Genomic DNA, 24,273 nt, shown 5'->3' with positions numbered 1-24,273 from the left:
TTTCTGAGAGCGCTGTTGTAATTTCTAAGTGTGTGTTAGGACGAAACACTGGTGCTTCACATCAGTTTTCATTTACATTTTCGGCATTTAGCAGACGCCTTTATCCAGAGTGACTTACAATACAGTTACAGTATACAGTCTGAGAAATTGAGGATAATTTGGTGGGGCTTGAACCAGCAACCTTTCGATTACTAGTCCAGTACCTTAACCACTAGGCTAAGGCTTTGCCCAGTGTCTTTGCTCTTTAAAAACATACAGCAACTATTACATTTTTACATTTGTACATATTCAGCATTTAGCAGACACCTTTACCCAAAGCGACTTACATTACAGTTACAGTATAGTCTGAGCAATTGAGGGTCAAGGGCCTTGCTCAAGGACCCAACAGCAGCAACCTGGCAGTGGTGGGGCTTGAACCAGTGACCCTCTGATCACTGGTCCAGTACCTTAACCACTAGGCTACAGCTGGCCTAAGTTATTTTTCAGAATTGCAAACTCCTGGTGTGAGCTTTGCAGGACTCCCACTAAGATACTAATATGAGTGACAGTTAAAATAAAAAAAAATGATTGAACAAACTTCTGCACTGACACAACTAATAAAGCAAAACCATGAATGTATTTACCAGTTGCCTTCATTTTTATTATAGGAACATATTTCTGCAATAAATTAGCATTTATTAGCATTATGCATATATTTCTTTTTACATTTGTTAAATGTAACAATAAATAACAGTGAAGTGCAATATTTAAACATTTTATCAATAAGGCATTTCTTGATCTCTTTTGTGTACAGAAATTATTAGGCCTTACCGCAAAATGCTAAAGTTAGTGCAGAAGTTGGTCATATAGTTACAATTATTCTTATTACTTTCTTGCCTATTCACTCAGCCTCACTTCAACACTGCTTCTAAGGCAGATGCTTTCTGGTTAAAATGCAGTACAAGATTATACACAGTATATAACTGTCATCCTGAAAACCTTTTAAATAATTTAAAATAATGTGGATCTGTTTTACAAGTATCTGCGGCATTATACATTACTAATAAAAGTCATAGTTCAGACAAGAATGAAGGTTTGATAGAAGACCAAGTCATGCAGAGCATGCATTATAGAGCTGAGAAAACTCCTGTCGTCCCAGTCGCTGCTACGTGGCTTCAGTAAACTTCTGATGAAGATAATGATGTGGGCTCAAGAATGGAGACTTCTTTAATTGTAGCCAGGGTTACTGAGCCAGTCTTACTGTTTCTGATCGTACACAGCTGAAAAACGGCTGACCACTCACCTGGTGCATGGGAGAAAATGATGGAACGTTAGTATGTTGTTTAGTAGGCTCATGTGCTGAAGGCATATCAAACTGAAAAAACAACAACGATGTAATCAGTGTATCACTGTTTGGTAATGTTTGGTCCATGCAGCAATAGTGGGTTGATTAATTAAGTATAGCTAAGCTGATAAACACACAGTTAGTGTTTACAGTATTTATTTTTCTTAGCACACAGTACATAATGGACTCTGCTTCACTCACAATTTAAACTGTGTAATATGAGGTTAGTAATGGGTCAAGGATTCAGACCAGTACTGTTCTCTTGATGTCAGATCAGAAGTTTTTATGACTGAAGCTCCTGCCATCTGTGTCCCAGGAATAAACCCAGGATCTTTTTAAATTTACTTAAATCTTTTCCTTTTCTCATCATAATACAAAATTGTAGTGCACTGATTTTTTAGCATTTGTTTACATCACACAGAACAGAATATTAAATAATATTGTATTATGCAAAACCACTTGCCCGGAAGCATCTGTGCTTGTTATGTTTCTCCTTATATTAGTTTTTGTTCCCATTTCGATCATTTATAGGGATATACAATTATAGGTCACCTTTGATTCTGGACCTATACAATTCTGTAAGAATTGTGACTAGCCTATAAATGAGTTTACTATTCTGTTGTTAGTTAAAGGGGAACAGTCACACTTGGCAACATTAAAACAATTTATCAAAGCATAGATGGGTCAGTGATGGTATTTTGTTTATGACAAAAACAGAATATTTCCCAAATTGGCCTCTACTGATAAAACCTGCACCTCCTAGTTTATGTGGCTGCACTGATTCTTGGGAGGTGACTTTTACACATACATAATACAGACACATGACATCACTGGTTCTGTTTTACCACTCTCTCTGGTGATACACGGTCCTTTCTACCATTAACAACAGTTACATGTGACTGTACCCCTGTAAGAATCAGACAACATGCAGAGAAAAAGAAACTGGTCCAGGTAGAACGTATGTTGTTGTTTGCGGCGGCTTTGCTACTTATCTTCCTGCCAGCTCCTTCTTCAGACACGACCTAAAAGAGGTGAAATGTTCTACATCCTTATAACCCTGCAGCCAGAACGAGGAAAGGCAATGAAAGAAAGAAAGAGAATTATAGTTGGGTACAGAAGCTGGGAGAGAAACAAGTCCAAGTAACAGGATGTGAGAGGAAAGGTTCACTCAGAAGTTAAATGTACATACAGTGGTTTGAAAAAGTAACTGCCCCCTTTCTGATTGTTTCTGTTATCCCATGTTACACATGTTACAATTTCAAACCTCATTTCTGGAAAAGTTGGGTATTGAGTATTGATGCACCACATACCATGACAGATGTTGGCATATGCACCTTTGGCTGATAACAGTCTGGATTGTCCTTTTTGTGAACTAATTTGTCTACAGCACAAATTTTCTCCGCTTTTCAGTTATGGGCTTGGGCCCATGTGGCTGTATTTATCACAGTAGAATTATTTTCACCTTAATACTTTTCTTCTTAATAATTTTTCTATAGAAATTCCTTGTTTCACGAGTCTTTCAGGTCCTGATGCAGTAACACTTAATATCAATTATGGCAAGATACTCAGGTTATCAAAACCTGAATGTAGTATTACTGATCACCACTAGATGGAAACATGCTGTGATAATTGTACCGCAGTGTCACCACTGATTCGCCAGGTTGTATTTCTGGGTTTGCCCCAGACCCACTGCATAGCAAATCACTGACTGAATAAATGTCACATTGTTGAGATACTGGGTGTGTTTTTAAAATAGACTAGTAGCCCCAGTTCAAAACTGCAAACACCAGTCGCGTCTCTGAATATACATTTGTGGCATTTAGTAGAAGCTTATGTCCAAAGCAATTTACAGTTACGTCTGAATACAATTCGAGCAACTGAGGGTTAAGGGTCTTGCTCACGGGCAACCTGTCAGTGCTGGGGCTTGGACTCACAACCTTGTAATTATTAGTCCAGTATCTTAACCGCTGAGATCCCGTTGCCCTGTCTCTGCTGTGTATTTGGGTGAAAGGGTAAAACTGTGTACCTTTATACTTGTGAGTTTCTATTTATTTCCCCCTTTTCCCCCCAGTCTTAACACGTCCTTTCCCATTTACTAGCAAATTACACTGTAGCACACGGCTACACACAGATTCATCAAGTATAAAGAAACCCACTATATTCCTATGTTGTTGTCTTACCCTGCCTCCACGATGCAGCCTGTCCTTCATGATACCGATGAATTCTTTGTAGCTTAGCTGGTCATCATGGTCCACATCGAAGATCTTGAAGATGGTATTTACCAGGTGTCGTGTAAGTGTCAGTCCAGTCGCCACATATACCGCCCTTGCAAACTCATCTAAACCACAAACGAACAGACAGCACATTTCTAATACAGTATTATAAAAAAAAAAAACATGAATACCAGACAGATCATCCAGTCACACTAACTCAGTCTGGTCTTAATCACTTTACCTTGTCCGATAGAGCGACAGGCAAAGTTGTACATCTGCATAGCGATAGCAAAGTCCTCAAGGTTGTTAAGAAACTGGAAGAAAGATCTGAACTCTTCAAATGTGATGCCCTGCAGAAGGGAAGCAGAAAATAAAACAAATTTTAGCACAAATATAAAACAGAATAAAAACTAAAAGCTAAAACGCTCATCATATTCATAGTCCAAATATTTTTGTTATGCAAAATATTAAATAAAGCAAATAAATTGGACAAAAAAGCAATTTTTAAGTTTGTATATTTATACTTTAGAAATTAACAGATCAATTTGAATGTGACCATGGGTGTCCAAACTAACCATTCACAGCATAACAATCTGAATTTATTTTAATAATCTGAATTTATTTTAATAGTCTGGATTTATTGAAAAAATTTCTTTTCCCCCCAAATAATGCTTGTTGCCAAAAAATAAATACAATTATTTAAGCATTTTAAAATATTAGTTTTTATGGTTACCTTTTTACTTCATTAAATATTCTAGTGTTTTGTACACATGCACAAACACTTTAATTAAGCCACTTTATTAACTTGAGCCTAAACAACACCTTCATCATTATTATTACTTTGAATCTTTTGAATTTGAATCCATGTGACTAAACAGCTCAGTGAGTTCAGTGCTCATGGTTTAACAAAAAGCTCATCAAATTACACACGACAGAGCTTTCAAGCAGAACAAAGAGCTTCATGACACCATGTAGGTTTGCACCAAAACATCCACTTTCTCGAGAAGGTCTGCCTTTATTCACTACTGAGAGCACCCAACCTGACAGAACATGATACTACTGGGGCAGAGACTTGTCAATCACAGAGGTGAACAAAGTGAAAGAACTGATGTGGAACTGATGGGCAGAGGTGACAGGAAGAGATGTTAGATTACACTATAGCTTACAAGCTGATGTTACACACGAACACAAACACACTCTGTGATTTGTTAATTCTCTTGAACCTTTTATTTAACTGACAGAAGTCCAACAAAAGATTTTTGATGTTTTTACTGACCAACTTAACTGCATTTTGTCAAACAAACGTTTGACTGGGACAAATTAGGAGCAAACAGTTTATAGAATAATCAAGTTACACCATGTTAAAACATTTCACGATAAGCAGGTCAACTGATAATGGGTAAAGGTATCGTGATCAGTATAAAGGCTCAGTCTTTACAAGCAAAGATGTGTCATGGTTTACTACTTTGTGCCAAACTTTAAAAAGAACATTTCTCAATTAAAGATTGCAAATAATTTAGGTTTTTCACCATTTACCATACATAATACTGTGTAAGTATGTGTAAAATTTCAATCCATGTAGCGTAAGGCCAGAAACCACGATTTAATAAGCGTGACATTTGAGCCATCAGTTGTACTGTATGAGAAATCGTTATGCTAGTGTAATAAACAGAACTACATGGGCTTGAAAGTACTTCAGATTATTGAGTTAAGTAAACATGTCTCTGTCTCAGCTTTTTGGAGTAAGTTACATGGATCAATTTTAAAGATTGTTTATATTTACAAAAGATTTTAAGTGACTTTTTTGTGACTTTTTTGTATTACTTAAAATGTTTCATCTAAAATTGTTTAGGTGACTGAATACAGTTTAAGGAAGTATCATTAATCCAAAAATGTAATAGCACCTTCTCATCAGGAATGGAGTGGCGCACATTTGCCAGGTAACTCCGGATGTCCTCTACGTTGGTGTAGCGCAGCAGGATCCGTGCAAAATCCTCCTCGCTGATTGTGGTCATGCCCTTGGAGTATGTCAGAAACTCAATCTCCAACATCTCTGTTTGGATGTTATCCATAAATCTGAGAAAAATACAGATTGATGGTTCCATTTATCTTTTGCATAAACTTTTTCATGAAGCGTTTGTAAACCCTTTGGCAAAATGCTACTAAAACGAAAAACATCACGGTTTGGGGCTGTCTATATAGAAAGTAGTTTGTTTGTATCTCCTTGGTTAAAACAGTGACTTGATGCATTTGGTCTAAATGTGAGAGATTTTTTTTGTAAATATGAAAAGTTAATAAGGAAATATCAGAGCACTTTTGGTAAATGTAGCTAAATTATTTAGTGTTGATTATTAGGATCTAAGGTCATGTTTCACACTCAAGTCCAATCTCAAACACCATCACGGCCAATTATGTATCTCCAATTTACCTAATGTCTAATTTACCTAGTCTTTGTACTGTGGGAGAAAAACTGAACTCCCAGAGGAAACCACACAAACATTGCTTCATCTGGGAATCAAACCCAGAGCCTTCCTGCTGTAGAGAAACAGTGCTACCCACCGAGCGTCAGTGCCCCCAATAAATGTGAAAGCATTTTGAAATAAAAGTTAGAAAGTAAACAGTAAATGTAAACAGAGTGTAAAAGCATTTGTCTGAATTTAAGAGGAGTTTTTTGGGGGGAATGTGAGACACCAATTAGTAATTAGAAGCACATTTTGTGAATTTGAGGTTAGTGGAATTTGAGGCACTATTTTTGAATTCACATTAGTGAATGTGGGAGCTTTTTTGTAAATGTGAAAAATAAAAAGCAAATAAAAGATTATTTTGTCTAAATCTAAGAGACACATTAGAACATATTAAAGCCTTTTTTGTGAATGTAAGAGTTAAACAGTATTAAGAGTACCTGTAGAAGTCTTCAAATGTCAACTCGGCCTTCCCCTTCTTCCCAAAAAAGTGCACCAGCAATGTAGTGTCGATCATGGTGGTGTCATCCATTCGCTGTGATTGTAAAACAAGAGAAAAAGCAGTGACTGATAAAAGCCAAAGATAACTGGACAACGGTGCTGTCCATCAAGGGCTCCAAAACAATCCAAGGTGCCAGTCAGTGCCTAATTTAAGCAGTGCATCAATTCATTCTGCTTCACCGAACTCACAAACTTCAGCACATTGGCAGCGTTTGCACAGATACAGCCATCTTTACACGACAGGCATAAAGATGGAAGGACGAGCGTGACATAAATATAAGGGACACACAACAGCAAAACTGCCAAACACAGACATCCACAAATACAAAATAAACAGAACACTTACGACGTAGAGACTCCAGACATACAGTATGTACACAGACAATTATTGATGAAGACAAATGAGCACACAATGACCAATGCATGAACACACAAAGAGCCATGCACTTCAAATGCAGGCTGCATTCACATAAATACACCAGTGGGAATTTATTTCACCTCCCTCTTGAAGGGTGCAACTTTCCCCTTCCCTTTTCTTTCTTCATGTCTTTTTTTATCTGCTTTTTTTTCTCTTAAAGTTTGGTTGTCAGGATAAGTTTTTATTGGATAATGCAAGCAGCTAAATAAAATAGCATTGCTTGGAAAATTTGCTGTCCGCATGTCTCCACTTTAAAATGCTTTATTTAGAAAAGGATTAGCATTATAAGAAACCATGTTTTCTCAACTGTGAATCAAAGGTACGTAGACCCAGCTTCTTTACTAGTAGTGGGACTGAAACTGACATGTACAAAGTTTACACCTCCTTCTTCACTGTGACAGAAAGGTACAGCGGCTACATCTCCTTCCCAATGACTGAGCTACATAGGCAACTGCTGTTTTACTTGGACTGACAGGTACAGAGGTTACATCTCATTTACTACGACTGACATGTACACAGCCTGTTTAAGTGTAACTGACAGTTACAGAAACGTTACAGGAGGCAATATCTTCTTTACTGGGCTTGACAGGTCAAGAGGGTACAACTCCTTAAATGTGAATGACAATAACAGAGGCCTCATCTTCTTGACTGACTGGTACAAGGGCAATGCCTCCTTCACTAGGATTTAGGTACTGAGGCCACATCTTCTTTCAATATGACTGAGATTTTTTTAAATATATTTTCTATAGAAGTGAAATCTTTGGAGTAACAAACATGTTTATATTTTTTAAAAGTGTTAAACCACAGTAGACAACCAGATTTTAAGAGAAAAAGGTTTACTGCATTATGAAATGCTAAGACCTAGCAACATGATCATTTAAGGCTGGAATAAAAGTCGATTGATAAGAAAAATTTGGTCCGTTTGTTTGGTCTCCACTCATGCTACAGCACCATAACAGGAACATGAGAGGAGATCATCATGCTAAACTTGGTTAAAACCAGGCAATGGTTATGAGACTTCCCCAAGTGCTATCTGTGCATTCAAGCCAAACCAAAGAAGAGCTGCAGCAGCGCTCCCATGCCTCTGATATACCTCCAGATTAAAATCCTACTCCATGGTGTTTGTTGTGAGATATTCATTGAGAAAAGAGCAATAACCCAGTCAACGTAGGGCACTAAAATATCATTAAAAGCTACCTTGTCTTAAATTAATTACAAGTTGTGTTTAAATTAATGATAAATTTGCTTAAATGCTCAGCCATGAAACGTTCTCCCTACTTTTCCTAAAAAGTGACATAAGCCCCAGTTACACCACAAACCTGTTCCTAAAGCTTAAGGAAATAAAGATAATGGTCACACTGCCAAAGATACATACTAACATCAATCGCACAGCCTTCAGAAAAGAGCTGAGGCTTTTATAGCAAATGGGGCTATAGACATATTTAAATATTTATGTATTTAAATGTATTTATATAAATGTATTTAAATACACTTATAAGAACTCCAAAACTTTGCTTTGGTATTGACTGATTTTAATACCTCTATTTCATGGAAAAGTGACATAAAGAATATTATGTCACAGTTCCTGGAAGACATTACTGCCAAATCATGACACGATACCGTAGACAACCACGCTCCCTGTGGGGTGGAGTCATCACCTAAGGGTATTTTGTGTTTGATCTTCACACCCAGGTGAAAAACAGTAATTAGCCACTCCAGCCACTGAGATGAGTAATACACACTACACACACTCATTCATCAGACACTCATTCATCAGACACTGGCAAATATACACACTCTCAAACCCAACGTAAGTGTCATCTGGAATATTAGGACCTGAATAACTATCTCTTTCACATGCACACACACACATACACACACATTTACTTTGTGTAACAGACTGGGTAAATAAAGAGCAGATGTACACTGCAGTGTCATTGAAACACACTGAAACTCTTCACCATTACAACCTTTCCACACAGTCTGGCAGGCCAAACAGACATCATGACTGTTCAGATGCCATGCACTGAACTGTGTGCCCCATCTGGAATTTATACTGGTAAGAGACCTAAAACATTTGTGAATTTGAAACCCACACACAGAGTTGTTAAGGCCGCAGCTACAAGTGCACCCAGGTGTACAGTACAGACATGATCTAACATAAAAAAAAACCCCAGAAAATCACAATAAAAACATGCCCCCTATATTTACAGGTGCTGATGTTTTCAGATCCTAATTTTTCAATACTTATGGGCCCAATTACCTATTCTTTAAGGTTCCTGTGTTTACAGTGCCCTTTTCCAGCTCCCTATGTTCCCAGGTACCTATTCTTTAAAAGTCCTATGTTCACAGTACCCCATCATTCTGCTCCCTATGTTCTTACTGACTTATAATTCCAGCAACCTACATCTCCAGTGCTCACAATTTACCAGGGTACCTATTATTCAGGGTTTTTATTCTATTATTTAGGCACCTTCCAGTTCAAAATACTGCAGTACCACAAATCCTATGAGATCTTTCTATTTGTACAGCTGACATACTGACAAATAAAACAGATAAAGTACAAGTATATCAATATACAACAATTTTATGAACTGGCCTATTATAACCACTTTTCTGTCTTAATACACTTTCATCAAAAGAAGAAACTCATCCAAGAATATTTTTATTTGTAACATAACGTAAGGGAGACAGCTGTGTGTGATGAATAAAACAACGTGGAAAAAAATGAGGGAGTGAGGGGACGGAGCAATGAAGTTGTACCTCTGCCAGGTCAGAAAATAGCGCTTGGCTGGCGCTTCGTCTCAACACTTCCCAGTAGCTCCGCGCCACACACTTCTCTGGACTCTCTTTTTTTGACACCTGAGGGAGGTTTGGCACCACAGGGGTGACCATTAGTGTGTTAACTTGGCTAAGATTGGGCTTAAAGAAAGAAACGCATGCAAATGGAACAAAAAGATTTGTTAGCAATATGCTGCTCAAGGTTTGCATGAGATTATTTAAACACGTTAGTGTTGTTTATGGGCCTTCATGAGCTAATGTAGGTCTGTTGGATAAGGCGGTTGTTCTTTGCTCTAAAAAAAAAATCGTCTTTTTGGCACCGTCTCATAGAATTTTGAATTCCGTCAGTGATGAAAACTAAGTGTAAGTTAATATAACTGACAATCCCAAGCCTGTTTTGTTTTCTGCCACTCCAATCACCACCTAGCGATGCTCTGTGCCTTTGTTGCTTTTGGCAGATTTTTAGATATGGCATTGGGTAAAAGTTGAATTCTGGGGGTCTGGATATACAAAAACAAACTGTATGTTATTTTGCATATCTTATATGTTTTACATGTATATACAGTATGTTAATATATGTAGTAAATATACTGAATCTAAAATGCTAAAGCTAAGGATGTACAGGTCATACAGGTGCACATGTGAAAATGTGAAATATCGATATGTCGATAAATGTCGATATCATTTATTTACAATGTTCAGATCTGTTCAGGTCATCTTTATTTTAGTATCTATCAGAGGGAGTAATGAAGTCAAAGTTCTTTGTGTATGTGTGTGTGTGTGTGTGTGTACACAAGGTCACCATGGTGCACTAAATGCTTTAAAACACTTGGCTGGTGGCTCAATAGAAAACACATTTGCAGCGTCACCAGTGATCTCTGTTCAAATCAGAAAATTCGACACTGATGAAGTTTGGAACGGACTTGTTACCTTCAAATCAGATCAATTTAATCTAATTTACATAAATCAGGGTCAACCTGCTTACTAAAATAAAAATAAAACCAATCAATCGACCCCCTGACTCCATGTGCTTATTCCATGAGCACTCTGATTGATCTGTCACTCTCTAAAATCACCCCTGTTTTCCCACCACTTTTCCACATCTAACACTGAGGTCAAAGGTTACAGGCAGTGGAAGATACATACACTGTTGCCAGGGACGACCTGATATCCATAGAGCTGCATACTCTACACGGCATTCAGGGAGGCAGAAGAGGAGGAAATAATGATAAAGGAGGAAGGAGAGGAATAAACATGTTAGAACATGCCAAGTCGTTAAATCATACAAGCGAAACAATACAATCATTTTCTCCCCCCTACAGTGACACTCAGCTCTAATAAACACAGTAAAATCTGAAGGATCAAAAACAGGGAATGCTTAACATTTACTTAATGCACCATTAAACTGAATATGTTTCAGCTTAAAAAGTGTATTAGCTTTTCAACAATATTTCAGTTAAGCACTTCCACCAATCAGAAGCTGAGAAATTCCACACTCAAAGGGCATGTAAACGAACAAGCTGCTCCAGCATTTAAAGACAGTGTTTAAGGAATGCATTTACACTAGTATGTAATGATGCTGTTAGGTAAGTTAGAAAAGATTTATAGCTTGAATTACTCTACTGTGGTGTGAAGATCAACACCAGATACTGCAGGGCCAAAACAGACACCTGATCTCACAACGTTCTAATAAACAATAGACCAAAAATATGCACCGAGCTACTTACATTTGTTAAACTGAGTAAATGTATTTTACACTATTTCAAGGTCTTAGTATTATTTTTCTGGGGTCCAGTATAACACTCAATAATTAAATTGCTTCTACTTGAGATATTAAAACACATTCAAATTTGTTTAAGCAATTTCAGAGCAAAAATAATAGTGAAATAAAAACAGAAAGCAAATATTTTTAGATTTAAATATTTTTAGGATTAAATATGTGTTAATGCATAACTTTAAAGAATTTTTAAGTCATATGTATGAACATGTGTGAATGTAAAACTGCACAAATCTACTGATGGTTTTATCTCATCATGACCATCTGAGCAAGAAAGATGTCACCCATCTATAAAATATGAAATTTGCTATTTACTATATAAACACACACACTACAAAAAAGGCCTTTTAAATCAAACAAAGTATGATACGCTATATGGCCAAAAGTATATGAACACCTGGCCATGAGTTTGTTGAAGGTCATATTAAGGACAATGGGCGTTAATATAGTAATATAGTATTTTCCCCCTTTGTGAAGATATAATAGCCTCCATGTTTGTAAAAGGGCTTTTCACAACATCTTGTTGTGTGCTTGTCTAAATTTAGCCATTCAGGCAAAAGCACAGACCTCACTCTGTGCACAGAGGCACAGTCATAATGGAACAGAAAATGGCCTTCCCCCAACGGTTGCCACAAAGTTGAAGGCATATAATGTATTTTACACTTTTGTTAGCCATTAATTTAGCTGAAACATCTGAACTCAGTCATTAGAAGGTAAGTCCACATACTTTTAATCTCACAGTGCACTACACAAAGGGAAATAACACATTTTATTAAACAGCATTTAATTTATTTATTTAAGGAAGAAAAGTTGCCCAAAAGCCAAATCACCACCTTTAGCAACACAACTGCAAATAAACCAAAATCTAAAACTCAGATCTTAGAAGATGCTCCAAATACTGTACATCTCCAAATCTAAAATCCATTTCTTCCACAAAACAGTTCTCACTCTCAAAACCAACTTCTAACCCCAAATCTAGTTCAGCAGCTGTTACAAAACATCCACAGTGGATTCCCTGTCCTGGTCCCTCCTGACACGTTGTCCATCCTCCAAACTGTGCCAAAACTAAAAAAACATGGAAAACCTGCATGCCATCACATGTCTATCTCTGTATGCAGAGCTTATGCTGAATGTTACTGACTGGATTCAGATTATGCTACTTATTGTCTGATAATAAACTTGCCAGTTCAGTCCCTCTCATCTCCAGTCCACTTACCAGCTGAGCTGACTTCTCAACGTCTCCCTTCCTTCCCTTCTTCTCATTCTTCTTCCGAAAGATTTCCTGTAGCTGAACAAAGATGATCGTGTGAGATGATAGCATAGGTGATGTTTGTCTCTTTTTTTAATACAATTTTCTCTAAATAAATAGAAAAATCTAAAAGGCCGAATACACATAATAAGTGATAAAAATCCTCACTTAAGTAAACATGTTAAGTGTGTAGACCAAAGTTTAGGTTCTGGTTCTGACAGGTAGATGCAGTGTTGGAGATAATAGTTTTTTTTTTAACTGGGAATCTTATAGAGGGAGAATTGAGATCATCTTACCACCAGAAACTCTTGCTTGTCCACCATCTGGTTACCATCAGCATCAAACATGTTAAAAGCTATTTTAAATCCAGCATGAGGCTCTGAGGAAAAAAAAGATACAGCAAATCACTTACGTAAAGATTCAGACACAGTTGTATTTTTGGTGCAGTTGTAGTCACCTATATATGAGTTCCACCCCACCAAACTCCTCAACCCATGTCTTTGTGTACCTAGCTTTGCTCACAGGGGCACAGTTATGCTAGAACAGGAACTGTTCCCCAAACTGCAACCTCAAAATTTAAGCATATTATTTATTTTATGTCAGAACACATTACCTCATTATTTAGAATGTTTTGGCCATGTAGCATGTCTTTACAGCTTACATCCATTTATAGGCACGGTATTCATTTCTTCTTGTGTTCCACAATACTTGTCCTAAGCTCCGCCAAACAAGTCATGTTTGGTGTAACTGTAATGTCCCATATTTTTATGTTGCAAAGTGTTGTCTTGTCCAACAGACCTTAATTTTACAAAACCAGTAAAATGCTCAGCTACAAGCTCTAAACTATCATTTGCTGGTCTGTGTTTCACCATCTCTTACAAATACTCTGTTGATGAGACTTAGTTCAGAGTTCAGCCTGAAGCTTTTTATAATATAAAAAGCTTACCATCCTTAACGTTCTCTGCTCTCATTAAAATAATCATGCAATAGTAATTAAAATCATCGGCTTCAAACAAGAAAGAGGGTGACATCCCAAAAAGCCACTGTATAGATCAAGACTACCAAAACACTGCTGTAACATGCGGCCCTTCGTGCCCAATTGTGAAGCACCAGTCTTACTTCATTTTGGAAAAAAGCAACTTATCATTTTATGCAAACTCCATTTCCATCTTTACAAACTACAATGAAGGTGGTAAATAAAAACTATAAATTTTACAAAGCTTCATCATGTGACTATCATTTTATTTGAAAATATATCAACATAACATCAGTGCATTTTGTTGAAATTTGCATCTGAAGAAAGACTGCCAATTATTTAAAATCCAAATATTTATGCTGCCTAATTCCACCATGGAAGTTAATTAGAAGGGTCTCCGTCTTTCTAGCTCTTGCTTTCATCACCTGCTCCAGGTGTGTTTTTGACCTTGTCGAGGGCCACATGTCTCTGTGGTGTTATGTTGCTGTGGGAACGGTAGGTGAAGGCAGGACTGCTGTGTTCTGGTGAGGTGCTGATTGAAGTGCTTCAGCAAAGCAGGAAAGGGTGAAGACACACGCTTTAAAGCCCGAACTCAACAAGTCTATAATGCAAGAGCTATTTCAGAACCTAGTGCATGGAGTGTTTGTTCCTTTCAGAAACCAAAAAAATAGGTCTGTCTCTTCCTGTGCTGAGTGAATCATGTGGACATTAAATAAGATGAAACAGAATATGAATCTATTTTCTGAGTCTCCTGCACTGGTGTGTTATAACCCAAACTAGTAGGAAACCTATGCATGTCACGTCGGTTTTAAGCCAGGTATAAGGTACCACATGTTCTTTATGTGATTCACATTTTTAGTAAATATGACTAAATGGTAGCACAGTTCAGGGTTGCAAATTATGATGCAAATGCATTTAACATCTAATACTGAGCCTATTAAATATAATGTAGTGTGCACTAGTCTGAGAAACAGCCAGAGTTCAAATGGTAAATGGACAAAGAATAAAAGGAGATAATTCACACAGAAAGACAAAGGGAACATTAACAAAAATCGAGAGAAAAAGTGAGTGATAGAGGAACTACTCACTGGTTAGGATGCAGAGCAGAAAGAGATACTCCGTGTACGCGATGATGCCTGCAAGATAAAATCAGGGTCACATTAATTCAGCTAATAGAGAGTAACACAGCAACAAAACACTGATAGACCTTGTCCCGTATACCCACTCTTCATACTTTTTATACATCTTGACTCCTGATAACAGACTCCCAAACATATATTCTACAGGCTGCATTCAAAAATGAAGCCTGGCTGTGTTCAGGTAAGCCATTTTACAAGAGTGATATGGCTATTTAATAACTTTGTTTCTGAAATGAACAAATTCATGTTTTAATAAATGTGTTTTACTGGATTTTTCTTTTCAGCTATCCTATGACTGCTTGGGTTGCACAAAGATTTATTATGCCAACCCACCGCTGATATCCAGGTTTAAATGACAGTGGTGCCACTAACCAGCCAGGCCTCAACACAGACATGATTGGCTACGTCTGAGGAGAGAGGTGGCCAAAAGATTGGCGCCCGGTCCAGAGTATTCATGCCTTGTGACCAGTGTTTCATAGTGAAACTGGACCAGCTGTAACGCTGACCAAGATAAAGCGGTTGAAATAATGAAAATGAAAAAGTACTATGACATTATCTTTTCAACTTATCTTTTGTTCCCATCATCTGATAGAAGACCCCGAGCAATTCCCCTATTTATGAAGATAAGATCTTTAAAGATGCCCCCTAGGCTTAAAGAACAGCTTTGGGTTCTCATCGGGCCCACACAGACTGTGACAGACAGCTGAATCTGTCCATACTTCTGTTTCCACTCATGTGAAAGAAGATACAAGATGTAAGCTCTTAAGGATGTTGTGCTTGAGAGGATACGGGGATACGTTACCTCTGCACAGCTACTGAAAGCATTCATACGTTAAGTGTACTGGGGCTTCTGATAGTTTCGGGTGGCTAAGTTGAGTGTTTCAGACGAGCGGACTTGGACGCCTCCAGGAGAAGAACCCAAGACCCATGAAGCTGACCATTTACTGGATCTGGGTGCAAAAAATCAGCTTGTCTTTCCAGCAATCAGAAAAACTAAACCACGAGCATTTTGCGTTTTCCAAAATCTCTCACTAAGTCATTCTTCCTCATTCTTCGTCACAATGTTGAGTTCTTTAGCACAATTACCATCTGAAGAATGAGTGAATGAAATGGTATGTTGCAGTGGATTAGTGCCCTGTCCAGATAGTAATTTAGTCTTTCTAGGATGGTTAAAGAATAAAACAAGTGAATGAATTAATAATAAACAAACTAATGATTAGCTGTGGATATCAAGCATTGTGGCCTATAGTATTTTCTTGTACACCACCCATAAACTCCTGCTTGTGAAGAATATGATAAACGATGACTAGTAATTGCTTTAGTTAGATATTAACACACATTGTCTATTATTAACTATTACCTTTGAGGTGAACTAGCCACTTCTGGAGGATCATGTCAGCATTCATATTACCTTAGAAACTGCTCTTTGGAGACATACCATACTGACAAATACATTTTATAAGTAATCAATTTCTAACTGAATCAGACTGTAGGGTTTGTCTGCACAACAGACCATAATGTGAGTTACAACACCACAATTAAAATGATCATTATTATAGGGACAGGTGGGATTACCTTTCACAGTCTTGCTGAGATTAGCGCTTGTGCAAATTGAATGTGTAATTATGGCTGTCAGGAATTAACTACAAGCCTTGCACCAGCCCTGCACCAGCAAATGCTTTAATTGCAGCTTTTGAGGTATAATCTTTCATGGACTATACACTTGCTTTTAATGTTTTTTATTTGGCACTGCCAGCTTCCAAACAGATGATAATCAAATAAGAAAACCTGGAATAATAGAGAAATCTACCCAGGAGTTGGTCTGGTAAAATATAGTTTGTGAAAGAATAAGCTAATGCTTCTGCCATGCTAAGTAGATTGCTCTGAACAATCAGGATGTTCTGCCAATCAGTCTGATTGGTAAACATAAAACAATTTAACAGCTGAGTTAAAAGACAGAAGTCTTTTGCTTTCAACCAAACACTCAGGAAACCAGACACGGATAATACACTATATCTTGCTGGTTGTTTTTTGCTGGTACGACTATTGAAAATCACAGCCGTGATGTTATTTGTGATAATTAATTTTCTCTTGTGTTCGATAGCTTAAACATACAGCTTTTTATCCACATGAAGAAACAGCTCCTCCTCCCCCTCCTCTTACTCAGTGTACTGCTGTTTAAAATGCTAAAGATGACTGGGCAAATAGCCTATGCAGCAGCCGTTGGTCAATACTAGCAGCATTAGGACTGCAGTGTGCAAATACCTAAGCAAATGAGCACAGCAAGCCTGTATGCAAAAGATGCAACAACGAAATGCAGCCAGCAAAGCTTGCTGATACAAGAAAAAATAAAGCTTACAAATAATTTACAGATTTACAAAAGTAAGAGACTAAATTATATCCTACTGTAAATGACGTTCCTGATAAATGTGTGCTATTTATAATGCTTTAAAAAATTAAGTGTAAATCTAAAGGTTTTTTTTTTTATACCTTTTTAAGGTCAAGGTGACAAATCCTAAATTATCAAGGTGTTGCTTTTGAAAGAAAACAGTTTTATTTGGCATTTTCTTTCAGAAATAAAAGCTGTATCATGCAAAAGCTTTGAGACTTCAGCTATGTAGTGACATAAACAAGGAGGTGTAATGTATTTAGCCGAAAATGTTTAAGGAGCAGAATTAGGCAACAGTAGTCCACTACTGCTGAGATCTGATGATCTGGGGTTCAAATCTCAGCAGTGCTATTGACTAAACAGCAGTGTTCAAGTATGTGTGGAGGGGTGGGTAGGAGAGTTGTGTCAGGAAGGGCATTCAGTGTAAAAACTGGACCAGTCAGCACAAAAACATTTGAAGAGCAGAGTTTACTAAGACAAAAAAATTGCCATTATCTCATGAACTGAGCCATAGTCTCACAGGGACAGAACTTTTCTTTAACAAGAATAAAGTTTAGAGAATCTGGTGGGAGATTGGCTTAAAAGTAAGTGGAACAAAAACTTGCTTGGGGACTAACTTAAATTTCTCCCAAAGTCTCCTGAATTTTTCTCATTTTTCAGTAAATCTTAAGCCACATGCTACAAAAAGTATCTGTGGAAAACCCACAAAGGCAGAGGAAGAACACGCCAAATCTCCACTATTATCACCTACTGTGACACAGTATTGAAACACATTACTAGAATGCATTACTGAACACAGTTTCTCTAAGGTTAATGCATTCATTAAGTGTACAATACAAACATTAGTGGTATGCAGCTCCTCACCTCGCTCCTGAAGATTTCGGAAGAGTTTGGAACTCCCTTTCCAAACTGGCGGAGTCTCCGTGAGGATCTTCTCCAACTCCTTTGGTCAGATAAAAAAGTTTGGAAGACACAAATAAACAACATGACACATGCAGTAGCATAGTTCCTAATCCAACAGCTGTACATGATGCGTACAGCAGGCTGGAGCTTAAGTGTTGTAATATACACTAAATAAAGGTAGGTTGGCCGGAACACTTTCAAAGCATAAGACTACAGTAGTTCTAAATGTTGGAAAATATAAGAAGCAAGAATGTGTTTACCTGTTTAGTGAGGGACCTCCACTGTTTTTTATCTAATCAAGGGTAAGAAAGTAAGAATTAGTGACACATCTTTATTTTTTACAGACAGGTGAACTGCTTACAGTCAATATACTGTAAAACGTCCTATACAATATATTCCAATTTACCTTACAAATTTTGTTTTTGCAATGGCTTTTCTTTAATGGTCAATGTTTCCGGGTTCTCTTACAATGTCGCATTTGTACTAAATTATTCTAACCTGTTGCTTATTGCCCATGTTTAGTTGTTCTTATTCCCACACCCTTATATTTCCCATCTTTTGTCTGGAAAGCTACAAGGCTAATGTAGCTAAAAAATAGGCGAAACCTATAGCATCAGTTAAGCATCAAGAAAACTGCTCAAGGCTCTAATCATTTTCCTGCCAACAACATTTCTAAAAGCTTTAAGTTTGCATTAACACCTTCATATTTACACTGCTCACCTTTTTAAAGATGCAGGAACATATGACCATTCATATAAGAATTAACGCTAAACAAAATTAAAGTGTAATTTTGGTCATTAAGTCTTTTCTCAGCAACTTACTAATAAAACTGGGGACCATGGTTCCTTATGGCTTTGTGATGTTTTCACTTTCCTTGTGCCTTTCACACTATCCTCACTTGTTGGATACCTGCTAGCTAAGTAAATGCTAGCCTAAACAACAAGAAGTCTTTAGGTGTCAACAGTGTTATTACAGCTTTATGTCAAAAACACAGTGTTTCATTAGTCCCTTTAAATGTTTAGGGTATAAATGTTACACCTTAGTTCAAGTCCTCATATTCACAGTCCAACCCTTAAAGGAAATATGATTATTAGCTAACAGCATCAGCCCAATTTTTTGTTCTACAGCTCCCGACACACCTGATCCAGGTAATCTGAGCTCACCAGCACACCAGATCATCTGGAATATCTGACTCATGTGTGTTAGCAGTAATAAGAGGGCAGAAATACACACTGACTCAAAAACAACCAGATATGTATTTAAGATAAAATACTTCACGTGCATTGAGTGTTTGAACAATTTTATATTTTATTTGTTATACTTCCAGAGCAAATATTTCTCTTCAAACACATGTATGTTAACCTTAACATTAAGAGAGTAGAAAGTATTCACAATTATTAATATTTCTTCTTTATTGCAAAGCTTTAGCTGGAAGTAACAGCTTCAAGAGGTCACTAAAACAAGTTATTAGCATTTTGCAGCAATGTGGTTCAATTTTTATTTTTATTTTCTGTTTCCCAGGATTACGATTTTTGATGGATTTGCAATTCACTAAAATGTTTTTGCATTTTTTTTAATAAATTGTTCATGGCATTCAAGTGGGGAGATTAATTAGGCCATAAAACACCCTTTACCTTCTTTTAAAATCAGTCACAGGTTATTTTGGCCTTATGTTAAGGCTTGTTGTCCCATTGCTTCCACATCTTCATAAACAGTAAGAAAAAAATTATGTAGTGTTCAATGCTGCTTTTCTGAGTTGATGGTTGATGAAATGGTGCTTTTTTAATTTACAAAACAGTCAATGCATATTGATGGACACTATACAATTACTTTAAACTGACCATAGACTTTCATATAACAGTGGTGTGACATGGTTTGAAGTCGGTTCATAGTTTAAAGATGCTGTATTAGATAATATAAAATGTCATCTAGATCTACCTCTCTCAGATAGAACCAATCATGTATGTATGTAGAAAACCAACCATCTGAGCCACACCACTGAGTGTTCAAACTATGGATCCCAGAGGTAGTGGGCTTGAAATTTACTGCTGCATCACCCAATCACTACCTGCTTCACATATCATAAAATGACGAAAAAGATTTTCATGCACAATGTAAATCAATTCCAATCATGACTGTGCATTCTAATTGTAATGTATGATGTAAGGTATAATTTCCTAAACACTAAACATCTATTTTTGCTCCCTGGACTGATGATTTAGGATTAAGCGTGCAAACACAAGGATTAAACCCCAAATCCCAAAATAAAAGGAGAGAACAGGAGGCTTTGAGGTGCTGATAATGAGAGGGAGATGTGTGTGTGTGTGTGTGTGTGTGTGTGTGTTTGTACATTTACTCACTCCTAGGCTCGCTCATGGTGACAGACTCGATGAAGTTCTGAGGAGTCATGTAGAGTTGCCCCTCATACTCCACTGAGCTGAAGAGACGGAAACGATGCTCGTGGGAGGACATGTGCACGTCCCCACTGTCAAAATAATTAGGCTGGGTCTGTAAGGGCAGAGTAAGGAATGTCAGACAGGTGGAACTAAATTACACTTATAATATAATACCCATGCAACCAGACATGAACTGATTATTAGTTATACAATATAGTTCCTTCAAAATATTCAACCACAGCTCACAGCTGTGCCTTTAATTGTTGACATATTATCACATTAAATATCAAACAGGCTTTCATTTTACTTTCAGATTATCTACAGAGAGAATGAAAACATTTAGATTATTAATGTAAAGAAAATTCAAAACTAGTTGATCCAGAAAAACGTTAACAAGTCCGACTGCATTTTTAAACAATGAGAGGGTGTGCAGCTTCATAATCAGAATTTTTGGTGGAGCACCGTGTTTGTAAATAGTTCATATCCTGCTGTCTAAATATAGCTCAAAAAACAGCTCACTTACAAATATTGAACACTGTGAACATATATGGAATAGACACTGTGTCAATATGCTACAGTTGAAGTCAAAAGTTTACTCACACATGTGAGAGATTAATATTTCATAGCAGTCTTGTAAATTAGTAAATTAGTAAATTATTGAAACACAAAAAACTTTTATTGAAGGCAGTATAGTGGTGTAACAAATTATTTGTCATATAGTTTTGTGGCGTGGCCTTAATTCCTCAATACTGAGTATGATTCAACTTTCACTGTGTCCACTGTGTATTTAATTCTTTATTAGGATTTTAATGTCATGTTTCACACTGTGGTTACATTCATGGCAGGACAGGTAGTTACAGGTTACACATGATTCATTAGTTCAAGTTTAATGTTGAACATCGTCCGTCACTGACATCCCAAGACCGTTTGAATACACGTCACCTACAAGGGGATGTAATACATCCAGTTCAGGTTAATTAGCTGATGTTAGGAGCAGCATAACCAACAGAATGTCCAGAGCCTGAATATGTCTCCATTAAAATCAAGTAAAACAAGCAGAATGCAGAATTGTTTAACGCCCTCTGAAGTGAGCAATCAAGGGCATTAACGATAAAGCAATCTCAGGCTTGTGTTAGCTTATGATATCATGTCTTCTGGGCTCAACAAGTGGGACAGGGTTAATGAAAGCTCTCACTGCCAGAACATTTACATTTTCAGCATTTAGCAGACACTTTTATCCAAAGCGACTTATGACCAATAAGCAGAACACGATGAGCAATTGAGGGTTAAGGGCCTTGCTCAGGGACCAAACAGTGGCAACTTGGTGGTGGCGGGGCTTGAACCGGCAACCTTCTGTTTACTAGTCCAGTACCTTAACCACTGAGCTATATCACTGGAACATGGCTGTGGTTATCCTCACAGAGACTGGCTTTGACTTTGAACTTTGCTTTGCTAACAATCTGAAAGTTCACTGACATTTGATAATAAATAATGTGTAAATGATTACAAGTTCAATTTTAATGAATAATTATGTTATATATGATAATGAAAATAACAGCATACAACTACAGCTATTATATATATATGATTACAACTGGTCTTGTTTGAATTATCTATTTAATATTAATATTACTATTATTATTATTAATAGCAGTAGTAGTAGTACTGTTATATATATATATATGCTTACAGTTGGTCTTGTTTGAATTATCTATTCAATATTAATATTATTATTATTATTATTAATAGCAGCAGTAGTAGTACTGTTATTTATTTATATATATATATATATATATATATGTGTGTGCTTACAATTGGTCTTGTTTGAATCATCTATTCAATATTAATATTAATATTATTATTATTAATAGCAGTAGTAGTACTGTTGTTATTATTGATGTGAGTGAACATTGCTCACCGGTTCCTCTGCGAGCACTGGGAGCACTGGTGCGTTCTGCCAGGTTGTCTTGCGCGCTCCCCGGTAACTGAAGTACATCACTGCGGCTCCACCAGCTGCGAGCCCGAGCCCGAGCCCTATCGCCGTTCCGCTCCTCCTCACCCGGGTTCCATCCTGGTACCGAGCCGTCCACCTGCTCACAGCCCGGCTTTTATCTCCTGATCTTATCGCCGAGCTGCTCACTATCACCGCTGATACTCTCCGCAGAGCAGCCGCCATCTTTCCGGCTATGGGCTCTGTCCTGAATCACTTCCTATTCCCTACACACAGCATCCGCACAGCAGACAGTCAAGTACTGTAGTATTAAAGCGGTTTTATTATTTCCTTCATAGCAGATCACTGAATCAGCACTTCATCTCGCTTCCTACTGACTATGTAGCCAAGAAGCTGAAAATAATAAGCTTTAGCACCCTATTTAGTGCACTACACCAGCTGTTTGGTACTAAGCTGATGCTACAGTAACATCTCAGGTCAATGGACTTGAACAAACTATATAGATTTTTACCTATTTTTTAAAATTATTTTTCAAATAATTACATTATGAAGGTAAAGGGGATATTTAAAACATTTTCACATTTTACTACATCTGAAAATAGTTTTACTTTCTAATTGGAGGTTCTGCTTTGCGTATTAAATTTGAGGTCTAAATAAAATAATACAGCCATGCAATCTCAAAAGACAAACCCTGGCAGAAGAATGGGCTCATAATTATGATTTTTAACACAGTTCTGTTCATAAAAGCTAAAAATTAAATTAAAATGAAAACAAATAATGATGTTGACTGACAATTGTTTTCCGAAGCCAGAGCCCATGTAATTACATTTGTAACTGGCATTTAATATTAGTTTATAGATTCACCCCTTATGCACAATTCTTTAAATTCTCTAAATCTAATACTAATGTTATGGACTGTAGATGGTGAAATATCTAAATTTCTTTAACAATGTTATTAATATTAAAATGTTCTTAAAATGTAGGACTATTCATGACAATTTGTCCAAATTTGTGGCTCTTTCATACTCTTTCTTTTTTTTTTTTTTTACTTTTTAGTAGTCTATATGCAGTCAAACTAGCCCTATTGATATGGACACATTAGATTGATTTATATGGGGACATTAAAGTGTGTGTTCCAGTCTTTTAGTCACAGAAAAATAGAGTAAAATCAATTTAAATCACAACACTTCCAAACATATACCTTACAAATGCATGTATACGTTTATATGTATTGCAAATGTTTGTAATATTCTATGCTAACGATAACAAACTGTCGTTTACTTTCTGAGCTAACGTACGTAATTACATTTGTTACTAAAGTTGATTTTTAATAAAGTGCAAACTTAAGGGCATTTACAGTTTTTCTCAGTCGATTTGGTTCATTTCTCAAATCAGAATTGAAATTCTCAAAACTGTTCATTCAATCTCCACATCTCCTTGTCACTTGTGCAGATCATAATAGCTTTTCTCATTGTGTTTCACATTTTGCAAATGCTTTTGTACATTCATGCAAATGGTCATGTACGATTGTCTGCTGTTTTTTGCATTATCAATTGCTTATGTCATGTTTATCAAAATGTGTTCTACTGATTGTCTGTTGAATTGTCTTACCCTCCAAAACATTTAGGCTTTGGGTCATTGCCTAGGTCATTACATGCAAAAGTGCTGAACATGTTGTCATAATCTCTCAGGCATAATTTGTACATTTCTATGAAACTTTTTTGGTAAATTTTGGTAATTTATTATAAATTGATTAAATTGTTCTCAGGTGAATCTTGGCTTTCAGTTAAGAAG

At 36.8% G+C, this 24,273-nt stretch overlaps 1 protein-coding gene across 7 annotated transcripts; it reads right to left on the bottom strand.

The window, feature by feature from the left end:
* Nucleotides 1-618: 618 nt before the first annotated feature.
* On the bottom strand, nucleotides 619-22,705 carry micu3a (mitochondrial calcium uptake family, member 3a). 7 transcript variants are annotated; one of them, XM_063008814.1, is made up of 16 exons: nucleotides 22,447-22,705; nucleotides 20,493-20,640; nucleotides 18,393-18,424; nucleotides 18,094-18,172; nucleotides 14,790-14,837; nucleotides 13,022-13,104; nucleotides 12,693-12,764; nucleotides 10,846-10,887; nucleotides 9,682-9,780; nucleotides 8,012-8,026; nucleotides 6,440-6,534; nucleotides 5,442-5,613; nucleotides 3,779-3,887; nucleotides 3,505-3,662; nucleotides 2,317-2,381; nucleotides 619-1,285 (listed from the first exon to the last, which is right to left on the bottom strand). In XM_063008814.1, the coding sequence occupies exons 1-16, from the start codon at nucleotides 22,702-22,704 to the stop codon at nucleotides 1,279-1,281; spliced, it is 1,482 nt and encodes a 493-aa protein (XP_062864884.1). In that variant the 5' UTR covers nucleotide 22,705; the 3' UTR covers nucleotides 619-1,278. The 7 variants fall into 7 exon arrangements, with proteins under 7 accessions (XP_062864884.1, XP_062864885.1, XP_062864886.1 ...); XM_063008815.1 differs by lacking the exon at nucleotides 2,317-2,381 and having other exon boundaries at nucleotides 619-1,282; XM_063008816.1 differs by lacking the exon at nucleotides 8,012-8,026.
* Nucleotides 22,706-24,273: the final 1,568 nt, after the last annotated feature.

Source organism: Trichomycterus rosablanca, chromosome 14 (genome assembly GCF_030014385.1).
Source record: "Trichomycterus rosablanca isolate fTriRos1 chromosome 14, fTriRos1.hap1, whole genome shotgun sequence".
Classification (NCBI taxonomy): Eukaryota; Metazoa; Chordata; class Actinopteri; order Siluriformes; family Trichomycteridae; genus Trichomycterus; species Trichomycterus rosablanca.
Note: the sequence above shows the minus strand (reverse complement) of the source record. Positions and strands in the feature narration are given on the sequence as shown.